General features: G+C 37.6%; 2 protein-coding genes across 8 annotated transcripts in view; one reads left to right on the forward strand and one right to left on the reverse strand.

The window, feature by feature from the left end:
• The window catches only part of ANGPT2 (angiopoietin 2), a 37,767-nt gene extending 32,974 nt beyond the window's left edge, over nt 1–4,793 (reverse strand). For both annotated transcript variants that reach the window (XM_057414071.1, XM_057414070.1), the window contains exon 1: nt 4,373–4,793. In XM_057414071.1, the coding sequence (XP_057270054.1) occupies nt 4,373–4,657 (285 nt within the window). In that variant the 5' untranslated portion in view covers nt 4,658–4,793. The remainder of the gene's footprint in view (nt 1–4,372) is intronic.
• Nucleotides 1–17,108, forward strand: part of MCPH1 (microcephalin 1) — a 122,460-nt gene that overhangs the window by 82,234 nt on the left and 23,118 nt on the right. The window lies entirely within an intron of this gene.

The raw sequence follows: 17,108 nt of genomic DNA on the forward strand, positions 1-17,108 counted from the left end.
ACTGATTCGGTAAAACAAGCCTTTGTTTATCACGTTTTTTACTGATAACATCTTGAAGATGGCAAGCTCTCAATTTCGATTTTGTCTTGTAGGTCTGTACAAGAAAATCTCCAGTCTTCTTTGTTGTTTCTGTTTCATACCTGTACCTGTTCCATACCTGTATCACCAATCTGGTATTTGTGGAATGATGCAGAAATAGTCTTTACAACATAGTTTTTAAACACATGCAAAAGTGTCAGTTCAAATCCTTTCACAGAAATTTACCTACAGGAGATATAACAATAAACTGCATAGTCATATCATTTAAAGTACTGTGGAAACCTTATCCAGTAACATGTACTAATCTCAAAGTAAAAAAGTATTTTCTTTTTTACTCTGCCAGTACTCTTTTGCTTAGCAAATACATAGTTGATTGATAGACAGAAACGAGCACTTTTCACAATAAGTAAAAACAGATGCATTACTTAAGAAAGGAATGCAGCTTGAGTCAGAATCATCTCTTGCGTATTTCAAAATCCAGCACTGTACAATATATTTGTCCTTGCCCATTGTGTGCAGATGTTTTTGGATGACAGCATGTCAGAATATCTTGTCATATTTGAGATACAAAGTTCAGTACAAGTATGACAATAATTATAAGCTTTCACTGGTAATTGCTCATCAAAAATTATAAGCATTCATTCCCATACATCTTAAAATATCTGATTTTGTTGTGCTTAGGGAAGAAACACATTTCAAAGTGATAAAGGGTTTTTAGCTTCCAGGATATCAAGACAAGGGAAAACAAGTCTCAATTCTGAGAGTATCCAAACATACTGCATCCCTATCAGCAAAGTATCCCCTCTCCTAGTCTGCTTTCAGGATGAAGTTCTCAGGTTTAAATGTTGACTCCTGGCACAGACTTTTATTTTCTAGTCTTTTGATCTGCAGATAAACTACAAATAAATTACCTATATTCTGTATGCTATAATCAATTTGAATCACACATTGTTTTCAGCTGTTTGTAACAGGAAAGATGAAGAAAATATGACCTCTTTCTTTTACACTATTACTTTGGACAGAGTCATATTTCCTGAGTCAGAATCTAGTTTATGTACTAAGAATTAAATTCAAGTCAGCATTCAGTTATTTCGATGTCTTAATACCTGACAAAATGCAGTTCCTTGAGCAGAGCTGCCATCATCCAAATGGTAAAGCTGCCATTAATTCAGAGAGATATTTGTTTAATTGTGGAACTTAAGGGACTTGCCTGTCTTCTGGGAATATCTGAAAACCTGATGTTGTTTTTTATATTAAAAAAAGAAATCCGAAGTATAATAGCCAACATCCATCTACATTTAACATTTCCAGTCTTGTATCTCAGCTGTATATGAATCTGTTATCCTCTCAAAATAACTGAAAATCTTATTACTGAGAGGCTTATTCTTCATGCATAGACACACATTAGAAAAAAATCTTACAATTCAGTATACAAATTGATCCCAAGGTAGGGAAAGTAAAAGAATTTCAGGTTAATTTCAGGTATATTGCTGCACACTTGATCTAGGGTTTTGGCTTTTGCTCTACACCATCACTTACTGGCTTACTGCTAAACACTGGATTAGGTGGAACGGTGGTTTGTTCTAGTATTCCGTCTGAATACTTTTATATATAATCTACTTTTGAAAAGGCATTCTCCAGTTTTAGGTGTGGTACATACAGCAGTGGCATAAGGCATTAATACAGTTCAGACAAAAAAAATGTGCTTTCATGAAGCAGCACGTTGTGGCAATAGTAGAACAAAGTCCTCTGCTCTCTATACAGGAGCAGATGAGAAGAGAACCTGGACCTGTAACTCATTCTCTTCCCATTGTGTTTGCCCATTAACCAGCTGAAGTGCACACTTCCCATGCTGTTCCATTCATACAGCCTAGTGTTCATTCAGAAACAGAATGTTTCCTCCAGCTGACGAATTAAAGGCTGGAGAGGGGGAGGAGTGTAAAAATGTGTGGAGATGTGCAGGACTTCAGGAACAACTTTTCAAGGTTAATTTACACTAAAAGTTAGTAATTTTCTTTTTTTACACAAATTCAAAAGAAAAGAGGTGCTGCCTCTTAAATCAGCAAAAACTAACTTTTAAAAGAAGTAAAACCTAAAGCAGTTTTTTGTGCAGTTGCTGAGAAATTAATTTCATTTTTTAAATCAAACATATTACACCTTCGACACAGTATGAAAACTAAGTAAACAGACTTTTTTGCTCTGCCTTGACTAACCCAGCATCATAGCTGAAATACGAACCTAGGAATGTGTATTAGTGACCTTAAAAAAAACAGCAAGTAAACTCTGTAAGCAACTTTAAAGGTTATTGTTTGCTTTTCATCTTCATTTGCAGACCAGGTGTCTCTAGCAAAGCAAAACTGAGGAAAAGCTACTTTTGTTGGAGTCTCTTTGTGAACAAAACAGATGACATAAAGAGCAGGTGTTAAAATAGTGAAAAAGGCAAACAGCAGTTATTTCACAGGATGTTTAGCTGTGGAAGAAAGAGCAAGGGGGAAAAAAAAAACAAAACAAAACAGGCTATTCTAAAATGTCTTCTTTGGAAATCTTTGCTCAAATAAAAGAAACATTTCTCTGTCTAGTAAAACAGAATCATGCCTTTTGATTGCCCAAAGAATGAATTAGATATAGTTATCCTATTCCTCTTGTAACTGATTTCCCAGGGACTGACAGGAAAAGGCATAGCTTTTACTAAATAAGGATGCTGGAATTTGCTTACTGGTTTCTGTTTACCTGATGCCACTTATGATACTGTGTTTGTCTACTTAAGAGGCATTTAGCACTGGAGTCTTGTGTGTGATTTCATTATTTATATTAGGAAATTGCTTAGCAGCTGTGTAGATTAGACGGCTTTACTTTGTGTGGTTTTCATCCTGCATTACACATCTGTTAATGTTGGTCTTTACAACAGTGAGCATTGTAAATTGGTAAGTAGAAAGGTAAGTAAGTATGTGGAGGGAAGTATGTTTGCCTGTGAGATTAAAAAAACAAAAGCCACTGATCTGTCATTTTTTGGGTGTCTAAATTAAGCATCCTAAACCCATAAATATAGGTCACACTTCAGCCTTCAAGTGTATGCCTTTTGAATTTAAGCTTCAAGATTCATCTTCAGGTGGATGAAAACCCTGTGCTTTCTGCTTTACAGTGAGACTTCTGTTTCTTATACAAATTCGCCAGCAGGTTTCTTTGGTTATATCTTGCTAGTTCTGTAACTTTGTAACTCATGAGAGAGGTGAACCCTAATGCAAAATCATTTTATAGTCATATAAGAAGTGGCTACTGGTTGCAGAGAATTGCAAATTCTCTCCGTTAGCAACAAATGTATTTTTCTTTATGAAAAAGCCCTTATGACATCACTGGAGCACTTATTTGGAGGTACTATGTCAACCACCCAGTTAAGTCCTCAAAATAGTTATTGCTTAGAAGATGAGCATATTGGTATGAAACATAAACACTCATAAATTTACCATGCCATTAAGCTATATTTTCAAGCTTTCTCAGGTATCAGTGAAACAAAGGTTTCTTAAAACCTATTGAACCATATAGGATTTAGAATCAAAGTGCTATCTATAAAATGTGGAATAGTGATCAGGTTTATTCTCCAGTAATATTAACAATGTATGCAGTATAAATTTTTTTCTACTGTTTCAGACATAGTTTTACAAATGTTTCCACTTTGGCAATAAACATGTCATTTTCCCTTAGTTGCAATAGAGTTGCATTAAAGGAAGCTATGTGGCATCTGTAACACCTTTTCCAGAATATTTTTCCCTTCAATATTGTGTATTTGAGTGGAAATGTTACAGGATGCAAAGGATATCCGCTAATGAACTTTCTTGAAATTCCATCACTTTACTGGGCTCATTTCACTGCAAGTCAGACTTCCAGTCTTTAGTTAGAATTACAGTTCTTTATCTGTGGGACCCAATATGTTGATTTCTGCATGCCAGTTTAGAAATCATGTTTCAAATAACATTCTTCAAACATGCCTTTGATAAAGGTGCATTCTGTCTTCTTTAAAGAGAGATAAAATAGGCCTCATCAGTTAATTATAAATTAGTAGTGGTTCTTTCATGTCAGAAATGTCAGACGTGCTCCCAGTCTGCCTATGGAATTACTGTTTGTCCAGGCAACCCAAATGTAATGAGAAACTTTAAGGCACAGGCTCTGCAGAGCAGTGCAGTCCTCTTTTCTAGTCAGTAAAACTATGTTCTCAAACTTTCTGACTGAGGTAGTTCAGAAGTTTATTTTAGCTAATGCATTTTGTGAATGTAGAAACGGGGAAAAAAAAAACCACAATGAAGTAGATAACAAGATAAAAATAGTGTTATCCTACCTTCATTAGCCACTGAGTGTTGTTTTCCATGATGTTTTCAAGTAGTTGCAGTCTTTGAACTGAATCATCATAGTCTAAAGGTGCATCCCTTTGCACGGCATTGGACACATAAGAAGTCGAAGACCGGCAGTTGTCCGTCTCAGGCAAAAGGAAGGTATAGCTGCATGACCCATGCTGGACCTGGTACTGCTTCTTGCCCATCGTCTCCATGCTCTTACTAAAGGAGTTGTATCCTGAAGCTAAGAAAATACTGCAGCCCCAAAAGAAGTAAGGAGCCAGCTGCATTTTAATCCCTGCGGTAGCCCAGCAAACCTAGTGCTGCGGGGCGCTACGGGAGCACGGACCTAGTTAACCTGCGCTGAAACCGAGCGCCCTGCTGCCATGTGCCGTCAAGGGGGCGGGCTGGGCTTTTCTACCCTCCGAGCTGGAAACGTCCCGGCTTCTCCCGGCCGCCGTGCCCCGAGCTGTCAGATGCGGAAAGCAAAAGTCTTCGCCGCCCCCTCCTCCCCTCGCTGCTGGCGGATCCGGCCGCCGGGCTCGCCAGCCGTAAGCCTGGCTCCTCCTCGCCCGTGCCAGGATGTCACGGCCTCGGTGCCCGAATCGATCGCTTCCCTTCCCTTATAGGATAAGTTGATAAGAGCAGGCAGGCATGTGGAGCGGAGCTGCTCCTCCTCCCGCCTTCGCCGGGGCCTTCCTGCCGGGCGGGGGGGGGGGAACACTGGCACTGTGGGCTGCAGGGAAGAGCGATGGGGCGCGGGGGCTGCGCGAGGCGGCGCGGGGCGAGAGGAAACCCCAGGGAGGAGCCGGCAGGACAGGACCCCTGCGAATTCCTGCAGCACGGCTCCAATTAGGAATTTCCTAGACAGAGCAATCAGTCCCGATTGCCTCCAACTATGCTTGTAAATTATCTGTGGGGAGTAACCATCTTTAAACACGCTCTAAGCCACCCCCACCCCCCCCCCCCCCAAAAAAAAAAAAAAAAGTTTTAAAAAAGTTCCTGGACTTGTTTGTTCTTCTTCAAGATTGTATTTTATTTGTAATGTACTGAACTAAGGCGTAATTTCATTTGTGTTTAATGCGTTGTGTAATTGGAGAGAGAGGCACTGTCCTAAGTATACAAAAGCAGACTTGGGCATGTCCTTTCAAAGAGAACAACACAGGGGGGTTAATTAAAAAGTTTCAGTTAAGCACAGACGTTGTGTTTTACTCAGTCGCTGAGATGAATACTCTATTTTAGTCATGGCTTTCAGGAGTTAAGCGTTCTCAATCCCTCTTTTTCTTAAGGCTTTTTTGTCTGTATTAAATGGCTAGCTTTGGAAGTGCTAGCGTTAACAAGACATACAAATGGCAAGGCAGCTGGGACTGGAAGAGGGAAGAACTATCCAGACGCTGTGGCTGCAAGGCCTGCCTCAGGAGGTGGCATGGGTGAGCAGCGGTTATGCTTCCAGCTCTCGCTAAGTGTAGTTCTGTGCCCTTGGAAGTGGGAAATACCTGTAAAAGGTGAGGGAAACTCTAATAAAGTAGGTGTTTAAAAAGGATGTGTAGAAGTAAAAGGAAGCTTCCCCCCCCCTACATCCCACTCCCATGTTCTCTGCAATGATCAGTGGTCTTGGAAAAGCGGAAAATTACTAACCCATTTACCAAACCCTGGGAAAGAGTTGTTTCCACTGAAATTTTGGAGAAGTTTACTTCTCTGCTTTAGAAAATGTCTTCTGAAACTAGCACAATAGGATACTGACTCCTGAAGGCAAACTGCCTGAGAGTTTCCCTAGGTCTGGATCTGGAAGCTATAGATTTTTCTTAATTAAAACAAACAAAGGGAATGCCATGCTAGTCAAGCTAGCATGAATTACAGACCAAAGTTTCTCTTACATGAGGAGAATCCCAGCGTGCCTCAGCATGCCTCTTTTATGACAGACTTTCTTACACAACTTGCTATATTTCATACAGTGTATTAATGTGGCTTTTCCTTTTGAATCATGGGAGTTGTGTTCAGAGGTTGTCAAAAAATGCTTATAGCAGCTAAAATGCATGCCTTAAAGTGTTGGAAGCTGTTGGGATTTCTTTATGTAGTTGACTCTGGAAGGGAAAATCTCTACAATTTTGGAGACTTCCAGAAAGGTTCTTTTTAATTATACTTGGACTGTGACCTGTCGAACCAATTTGTCAGATTTTTTTCCTGTGGAGTATTCATCTGCCATTGTTCATCCATCCAGCAGAGGAAATGGAGGAATATGTTTGGAACTTGGGATACAGTCAAGATTATTTTCTACGAAATTTATATGTTTGGTATATAAATTATGCATTCGCCATCCCTTCAACTTTGTGCTGCAATAGCAAAACAAATCAATGTGACAGCTACCTGCATTGTTAAAAGAAGTTTCAAAAGCTTTTCTCCTTTCCCATGTATTGAAGTCTTTGAAAGAATGTTTAAATCCATGTGAATAACAGTCTTTTGCAAGGTAGTTGAGAAACCTACTATTATACAATGAAGACGGCATGTAGGATTAGATTTATACACCAGACTGTGTATTTCTGGGAATCTAACTAAACATTCAGATTCTTTTTTTCTGTTATCTGAGTATTTTTCATTGATTTGCTGACTTAAATGAGAATTTCCTGTTGCAACTTGTACTTCTTAAATTGGTCTGGTCCCTGCTTTCTTTTCTCTCACTGCTAGCCCCCCAAATAATAGAGCCCTCAATAGAGTAGTGCTGAAAATGAGACTGCTGTAGCCCTGAAAGTATCTATCTCCTAATGAGGAAGAACTAGAGGGTAATACTATTTTTTTTCTGACTATATTTTAATGGGTTTTTTAAATCCTTTCGTTAGATATTAAAAGTTGAGACTCACCAGTGCAGTTTTATTTTTAATTATTAGACTTCTACCCCTTCTACTCAAGGGACTGTACATAAATAAAAGATTTAAAAGATGCTGAGAATTCGTTAGACAGAATATCCATGAAAGGCTTGACTAAATTAATAGTTTCTGAATTACTATGAGGCTTGCCATCTGTATGCCACACCAGTGAGTCAGATCACCAACATAATCTGGCCGCTCAGTTCTGCTGGGTTTTGAGGGAGACAAGTGTCTCTAAAGGTTTGAACTAGAGTCTGTTTTCCTTTAGGAAAGTCCAATGCATGACCCCGGGAGGCCCTTGAGTCTTAATGGGGCCAGCAGCAAGACTGAACTTGGAGCCTGCCTAAGCAAGGCTTGCTGTATCTTGGACCTCCACTAGGGAGAACTGTGGCTGTATGAATACTGTAAAGAGAAACTAGTTCACCTTTTACTGTTTTTTTGGCTGGGTTTGTTTTTTTGTGTTGGGTTTGTTTTGTTGTTTTTCGTTTTTCTCTCTTTGAATGAATGAATGAATGAATGAATGGCCAGTTGCTATGGCAGCTGTCCGCTGTTTGGGTAAAAGGTATGGAAAATGCAGGTATAATTCTGAGAAGTGACAACAAATAACTAACCTAAGACCTTTACCAGCACAGCAGGCACCACAAGTTAGCTGCTCAGCCATGCTTCTCATCTAGCCCTTGTAGTAACACCTCGAGGTTCACCATGGTAATGTTTTCCCCAGCTTTTCCTCAATAGTTCCAGGCTGTAGGGGCAATAACCTCCAACACACACGCATACTCATAACAGAGAGGATTATGCTGTTTCCCCATCTGGGTCCAATGGACTCATATTGCTTTAATGAAGCGCTCTTTCCCACTGCCCAGGAAAGACAGTGAACGTTCACCTTGCCAGCAAAATAAATATATATCTCTTTAACCCTTCACTACAGGACAGTGCCATGTTTGGTGCATCTATTTGAGCATTTGATTGAGAACCTTCACCCTTTCTATCCCTCTGGGAGCAACTTTCCCAGCTGTGGAGGAGGAAGTGGTCTTGTCTGCCTCCCCAGGGAGTCAAAGCCAGTCAGAGTTCAGGGGGAAAGAAAGTAGTAATATCTAAATTTAGAAATCTGGTGTGAAAAGTAAGGCAAGTTAAATACATTTTTGTCCTTGAAAACTGAACGAAGAGGAAGGAAGATGCCTGCATACAGCCTTTTTACTGAGCCTCAGAGGCATAATAACAAGTCTGCTTGCAGGGCAGGGCTTATTGCAGAAAAGCTGAATGACAAAGATGTGTCTCACAGCAGTTATGAGAAGGAACATCTCATTGTTAGATGTGTTGAAATAGGAAGGAATTTAAATAATTTGGCATGGAATCTTATACATGCCAGTATGAAACTGAGTAAAAAATTATAGTTCAGCCCACTTGCTTCCTTTCGGTGTTTTTTCTCATGTTCTTGGTTCTCTTCATCTTTTATCTCTGCTGCCTATATGGAGTGTTGTGTTTGCATTCATGATACATTTATACTGCAAACTCAAATATCACTGCTTAGCCTGTGGTCTCCTGCTTGCTTCATAGCTCAGTATATAGTATTTGACATAAAATAGCAAATAGTGGCTTGGTATATTTAAAGTACAAATTGGATCTTTCCCTTTTTAGAAAGAAGATACCCACTCTACAGCGCTCACCTTATAAGAAGAGCTGAAATATATATTTTGTCAAAACTAAGCACTTAGAACGTTTTGCCAGATGTGTTGCAGGCAATTTCCTTTCCTGGGAAACAGTAAATTCCCTTACTCAGCCAATCCTGTTTTTATTCCATACAGCATATGACTAAGCTGCTTTGAGAGAGATGCCTGAATAATACTAACGTTATCTTTCCAATTATCATTTTACTTACAGCTGCACAGCTTCTGTTTGTCAGGAAAACACAGAGATCTTGTGAGATCTCTGATAGAAAAGGAAGTATAAAAGTTTTTGTGGTAATGTAAGAAAATGTTGTCTTGGCTTCAGTCTGCTATCTGCAGACCTTGCCACCTAAAACTTTCAAGATGTTGATTTAGTAGATAAGCAAGTTCTTGTTTCAGCAGTTTTCTTGTTTTAGCAAGGGAAAAATATGTAATAAAATATGTGCAAAATAAAAGCAGAACAATGTAAACAAGTAGGTTTTGGTGCTGCATTCTTATAGGGATATTTGATCTACATATATAAATGAAAATTCCATATGAGAATATAGAACTTCAATCTGAGATGAAACATCAAATCTGAGATGAAAAATTAGCTGAAACAGAATTAATGAAGTATTTTATATATTCCTGCTATTTAAATTCCTCACATTTTCAGTGTTAAGTCCCCACCTTTGGTTCCTGGTACTTTAATATTAGTTTATGGTAGTTTCATTTGCTGGCTTCAAACTATTTTCTTTCACTGGGACTATTATAGCATGTTTCTGAGGAACAAATGTCAACAAGGACAAGACTCATGAACCCATAACTTAAAAAACAGGGAACAGTATTTTGGAACCTACTAGATTTCTAGTCTGCTGAAAATCTTACCAGTTTGTGATCTTACACTCTCTTTGAAAGAGAGGAGTGCCAGTTTATTATGTTTTCCAATAAGACAAAACATTTTTTTCATCAAGACCCATAGTTCAGTTCTTTAGCACTTCTAAAATTAGTGGTAATATGTTACCAATCATTCCTCCTTTCCCCACCATTTGCCTATTATCCTTTTTATTCATTCTAAACTTCTCCAACCAGTCTCTCATGACTTCAGGATTCCACTCACTTTCTCAGTTGCTGCTTATTTCTAATCACTCAAAACATCTGGTGTAACATCTTGTGAATTCATACTCATCTGTATGTTCCATCTCTGACATTCCCTCACGTCTCCTTTGAGTGCCCTTCCTTTCCAGGGAGGGCATTTACCCAGTAATTCTCACATTGTAGGTTTGCTGAAGGGACAAGAGGTCAATAATCTGATCCACTGAAAATTTCAGTTACCAGCCTGTCTTGGTGACTCAGTCTGTTTGTTCCCATCTTGCCTTGTAACATCCAATCCATCATTTCAGTACACGGTATTTTTCCTAGATGTCAGGCCATTAGTGGAAGCATAATGCAGCCAAAACCAGATTACTTATATTCCCTTGGAAATGCTTGCATACTAGGCCCTGTCTTTCACAGTTGATACTGCCACCATCCTTCGATGCATTTAAATCTATAATCTGCAGATTATGTTTAATCTCTTTATTTCTTTGGTATTTTATTTTGATGCAATACTTTCATAATCTCTAGAATTCCTCCGTTGATCCTCATCATCAACGTATTGAAGTTTGTAACATGTTCTGTCTGGCTCCTCCATAACATCTGAAATGTTTCTTGCTTATGAAGCTTATTATGTTAGTTCTGCCTCAGACAAGTAGACTATTTACTTAATTGTTTCTAATTTGTTTTCATTTTTGGAAACTCTCCTACCAAATACGTCAGTTTCTTTGCTTACTTTGTAGGCACTGACTGGATTTGCTTTCTTGGACTGTCTTAGTTAAACTTGGGATGCCTTTTCTCAGTTAGTCTGACAACATGACCATATTTTACACTTACATACTTATTTTGATATCCTAATTTGGTTATATAATGTCTGCTCAATGCTTTTTCACTAACATTAAAAGAAATCATATTTTTTATATACATACTTTTATATATATGTATGTATATACGTCTTTATATGTATGTATGTGCTTAGTATGTTGTATATGCCACTGTACATAAAATATAATGTTAATTTAGATTGGGACTTTAAGATATCACATCTTGAGCAGTAAGGATAACAGGAATGAATGTTTTTTGAAACTCCTGTCATTATCAGTTCTATGTTTCATAACCTTCCTAAATTAAAATGTGTCTTAGTTTTTTACTGTTCCATTACTTTAGAGTGATTGCCTTTATCAATCCAAAGTTTCAAGGGATATCTAAAGTAGAATACAGATGAATGGGGTTTTGAGCAACCTGGTCTAGTGGGAGGCATCCCTGGCCATGGCAGGGGGATTAGAACTAGATGATCGTAAGGTCCTTTCCAACCCTAACCATCCATGATTCTATGATTCTAAACTACCATCTGTCCTACAAATAGGAGCTTCATTCATCCACTGTGAGAAGCTTCTTAGATATCCACATACATTATTTGTATAGATTACACTTTTACAGATATTTCATAGAATCACCCAAGTCCTTCTCCACAGGGCTGCTCTGAATGATTTATCTGCCCAGCCTGTAGCTGTGCCTGGGATTGCTCCAACACAGATATAGGACCTTGCACATGACTGTGTTGAACTTCATGAGGTTTGCACTGGCCCATCTCTCAAGCCTGTCAAGGTCAAAGTTTCTTTCACTGTGAGCATTTTTTAATAATGACTGTTACTTTAATCTTAGCAATCATCTACGTAAGAAGTAGGAAGTGAGTTCCAGGATTATGAAGAATAGTTGCTATGTGTCCTTCCTCCTTAACGTTTTTATATTGTTTGTCTAAAGTGCCCAAAGGCTATGCTGATTCACTTCAGGGTTACGTGATGACAGCAAACTTCAGCTGGTAACAAGTGCAATTACATCTTAAACTCAAATAGCATGAGTTAAAAATTAACATGGAAATTACTGCTAATGTTAAGGACCTTACAACTGGACTGCTGAATATCTTTGTCAGTGTCAAGTGCTGTGCCCTGTCTATCTCCTGTACTGGGGAAAACATAATACAGCACTTGTTAAAACAGGTTATCATTGGTTTGAAACAGAATGAAATAACTTGCATGCTAATGTGTAGCAACTAGCTCCAGTAAAGCCTTTAAAACCTGTTTTAACAAATTGTTTCCATAGTACATGCACATTTACTCTTCATTATCAAATTATAGTTGAAAAAATTTATATTCTTACTCTACATGCTCATATACTGTTTATGTGCTCTTTGAAAAATGTCTTTTTAATTAGTTCTATGCACTTGGACAACTTAAACCTAAAATCTTTACTTAGGGTTTTGACTTCTGTAGTATTATGTGAATGTTATATTATGTTGATGCGAAAAGGCAGCAGACTGAAAGAATCCAGAAGGCTTTTGGAAAATGAGAAATCTGCCTTACTGACATCTTAAAGAAAAATGCATATGCCGTTTGTTTAAAGGAATGTATTTTTAAGCAGTTGATGGTAATCTAGCCTTACAAATCACTCCAGCCCCTGTGATTTAAACCCTTCCTCTTGTAAGCAGTCATTCAGGTTAGCGGAAGGTTCTCTCATCTGGTAATAGCACACTTACTTGATAATAACAGCATGTCATACTTCCGAAGAGCATGTTCAAGTTAAGAATCTGAATTCAAAGATAAACTGATGTCAAAGAGAGAATGAAAAGGAAGTGAGAAACTGTGTAAGAGGAATAAACAAGGCTTTCAGAGAGAGAGAGGACATTTATGGCAACAGTAAGGTACCTAGTTCCTGACATCTGTTTCCCTCAAGAAAAAAATACAGTACATACACTAACCTTTTTATGGAGAGTGCAACAAAAATATTTGCAGCATATTTTCATATATTCATATTTGTTGAACTGTATTATGGGTGTGTAATTTGAAGAGGACAGAGCAACTGTAAACTATTTCTGTACTCCATAAAGATAAATCTTTACTTTTTTCAGTACTAATAAGCATAGTTCAGTAATTGTTCTCAAAAACAGTTCCTGCCCTCTTGCTGATTCTGCCACAAAAACTGAGCATTCATCATTGGTCTTACTGCTGCACGAGCAAAGGAAGGAACTGAAGTATTTTTTTCCTGGTTAGCGAGGCATCAGGACCTGTGATGGGACAGGAGAAAGATTACCTGCATACTGATACTAAGATTAGGGCTCCTTTGAGTTTGGACTCCTTGCCTCCACACAACCATCTAGCAAAACTCCTACTGCTGTGTAAATATTAACATAAGTACCTCACCGGCTGCATAACAGTCTGTTCTTTATCTCTCCAAATAAATCATTTGCTGGAAAGATAATCATCCATCTCCAGCGGAATGTATACAGAAGATCAAATCTCTTATGAGTATCTTATCATTAAAATAGTATATTTTCTTCTCAACACAAAACAATTAGAAATTTCTCTTGCCAGTCTTCCACTGTATCTAAACCTGAACTATTCGTTGTGTAGTTTCACTACACAGAGAAAATTGAAATCTTTGAAAATCTTTATTTTGTCCCACTATAAATACATGTACAGGAAATTTGAGGACTGTTACTGTCCATATTGTTTGAAAGTTAATCCCCATTCAGGCTATCCACATCCAAACTGACCTATACTTACAAATCCTGGCAAAGAGTTCAAGTGTAGCTTACTAGCTTCAGTTTAAACTTCATTGTAGAAGGTCTTGCTTGTAGTTGTATGTTCTCACTTGATTTTTACGTTAGTATCTTCAGTCAAATCTGTGATCAAATTCTATTTTGAATATCTAATCACCTTTAGTGTTAAATTATATATTATCAGTTGTTACTGTTTCATCTGTAGCCTGTATGGTGTTATCAATAGCAATGCCCAATGAATGGCATTTTTTTGAACATAAATAATTTTACTTCTAATTCACCAAATTATTGATCAGCTGATGTTATTCTACTAATTTCTGCCTTTCTTTGCCTGTTTTCCCACTCAAGTATCATTTTTAAGAACAAACCCACAGACATTAAAGTCAAAGTATTTACTAGAAGATGCCATAACAATTGGAAGAATACGTCCTAACTTGGCCAGCCTAGAATATTTTCCCTTTCTATTACTGAAGATTGTATCCTTGCATAGAGTGTCCAGGTGGCCTTTGATAAAATAGAAAGATCATGTCACCCAAGGTTTCCTTGGAGAGTCAGAGAGATTTCTCTCTGACTGTGTAACAAGCTCAGATGAAAGCACCTGAAGGCTGGCAAAATGAATGTCATGAAGTTCACTAAATAGTACAAATGCTGGCTTTATTCTTGTTATAAAAACCTTACTGCTGTAAATGGCATGGGAAAGCCAGGAGCCTTTTGCAAACCACTTTTCTGCAGAAGGTGATGACTGAGGATAAAACCACCCAATTTCTTGTCTTTTGCTAAAAATTCTTGTTTGACATATGGAAAGAAGTGATAGCTGTCCCACATTTCAGATGTGTTTCATTGTCTCAAACTGCTTGCTGTTGTTAGTATATTATCAGTATCGTTTCATTTAATTACAATTTCTAGATTCTTATATCCAAACTTTATTGTTTTGACTCTTATCTCAGTAATGGATTCACTTGAATTGATTAAAAAACAGTCCACCAAGAAATTGTATCACAATAGATTATTCACTCTGGAAAGACAGTTATTTTATGCTGTAGGCACATTTTTCAATGTTAAAAGCACTAAACTCTGGTGAGTCTCAGTTGAAATGCTGAAGCAGTGCCTGTTTTAGAACTCCATTGCAGCCCATGGTAAGGAAGTATGGGCTAGCAACAGACTGAGTTTTCAGCCAGCTGTGAAGTACTTCAGGCAAGCCTACAGCAGGCAGGGAGATGGTTAGGAATCATGGCCTAGAGTTTGTTTTAATTTCACACCAAATCTAAAAAAATATTTTCTGAGGCTAAGATCTATGAGGCTGTAGAAAAGCCTCTCATGAGAAGCAGTGGAATCCCTGTTGCATGAGTAATTCAATATAGATGGGCAAAACATAGAAATATGTAAAGGAAGATTGTGTCCTTGCAGCAGTAAGAATTAAGTGACCTAGTAAGCTTTTTCATCTCTTGATTTCTCTCATTAAAACTCATCACTTGCTGAAAGAAAGAAAAATGTTTATGTTGGACCTCATGTGAAAAGTGCTTATAGAAAAAAAATATCTCTTCAGAGTATAAAAAATGCAATTCATATATTTGAAATAATTCTTGTATTTTCTCATAGCCATAAAATTAAACTTAACAGCCACAAGTTAATATTAATGCCTGCAAACTGCTAAATACAATCATTGCAGTATGATGAAGCAGAGGCTTTAATATTCAAAATTATTATGGGCTTGGATTACATTGCAATATTGGAACAACTTAATTTTATATTATTAATTCTACTAGTAACATGCAAAAGAATACAGTTAATGGATTTACTAAAAGCATCAGAGACTGTGCTTCATAGACTGTTATTGCCCACATGGAAACCTGCTTGTCTAACAGATGTTTACAACCAGACAAATTATTCTTAAATATCAGTAGCTTAATTGCTACTTTTGTTTGTCCTATTTTTTTAAATAATACTTATTGAAACATGTTTAAAATTAATAACTTTTAAAACACACTCCATATACACCACGAACACAGCAAGCCATAAAATCTACATTAAAATCAGGCTGCTCTTCATTTTTATTAACTTGAGACAGATTTGTTTCTGACTTTTAAAACCTCTGTTGTGGCTCATTTATTCTATCTGAAGCAGGCTCCTTTGTATTCATATATTGTAACTTGCTGGTTCTGCAACAGGGTGGAGAAAATCTGTACTTACCTATGTCTAACCTAAGTGCTGGCTCACAATTTTAGATTGCAGTACACCTAATAAAAATAACAGACACTTTTAGGACAGCAATTTCAGTAAACTGATAGCCTGGAGGACTAAGAAAAAAAGTGATGCTTTAAGGGTAAACCGTGGGCCTCGTACTTAGAAAGCTTTTCAAGTATCAATCAGAACCTTTTTCTGCCACGTCTAAGCATGCACAGTGGTCAGAAGCTGCTGAAGTAAACAAAACATGGGTCTGTTCTCCATTATTATAATCTGCAGATACCCTGTTTCTGCTCACAGAGGATGGTGGCCCAAGACTTGTAAAGCTGTTAATGACATGAGCAGTGGCCAAGAACTGTCTTTATTTGAAATACAAGTGTATTTTAAAAGTAAGCCAGAACATGTGAATCCTCAAGCAGTTGCCATTTATATTAACTTTACATTGTGAGGATTTTTTCTAAAGATACAGATTTCTTACCAAACATTCACTGGACAAGTTAAACAACTGGAAGTATTTTCAAGGGGTGTCACCGCTAGCTGAAATATTGGCTTTTGCAGCCAATCCAAATAAGAATCAGGGTTTACAGTAAGTGAAACTTGGTTCCCCTTCATTGGTTTCTCAATGTTTGTAAATTCATTAAATACTCATTCATTGAATTCCATATCTTTGCTGGCTCTTCCATGTCAGAATAAGGCATCTATTTCCAAAAAATGAAGTGGAAGATGGGTTCTTAAGTATTGCCCCATATTACAGCTGGAGGAATGAAGTAATTTTAATGAACAGAAGACAGAAATTAAGGTATTCAGCATTAGAAATATGGGAGAAAGGATTTCTTAGGATATCTTTTCTTCTGAGTGGATTTTGTTTGTTGGTTTGGGTTTTTTTTCTTCCCTTAGTTAATCTTCTTTTATTAAAATAGAGTTGTGTAAATGTTGAAATTCAGGACAGTTTGGGACTGTGTAACAGCTCTGCACATCGACAACAGATACACTGTAGTTGAAACGGCACTGGCTGTATGTGCAGGTTTTGCCCACGCATGCACTGTCATTTTTCGAGTTTACTAGGCATCTGAAAACAGTCAGGTTTCTATGAAAATATGTGCAAAGCCATTTCCCATAAGCTTTTCATATGAGACACAACACTTGACTGTGTAATACAGGACATCCCCTGTTATGTGGGACATCTGCCAAGTCCAGCAGAAAGAAAAGATACAGGCAAGAGAACGAAACCAGAGGAATAAATGATTATTAAATCCTTATTCTGTTTTTAATATTTCTATTCTGCTCCGGTCTCAGCTGTTATAGTCCACTTTTAACAATGTCTGAGATGGAACAGTCATGTGTTGTGTACTTTCTAGACTAATACCTTATGTTTAAAACTTGGAAAAGTTTA

Source organism: Pezoporus wallicus, unplaced genomic scaffold (assembly GCF_028554395.1).
Source record: "Pezoporus wallicus isolate ANWC-B61680 ecotype Strahan unplaced genomic scaffold, APGP_CSIRO_Pwel_v1 contig_6428, whole genome shotgun sequence".
NCBI lineage: Eukaryota > Metazoa > Chordata > Aves > Psittaciformes > Psittacidae > Pezoporus > Pezoporus wallicus.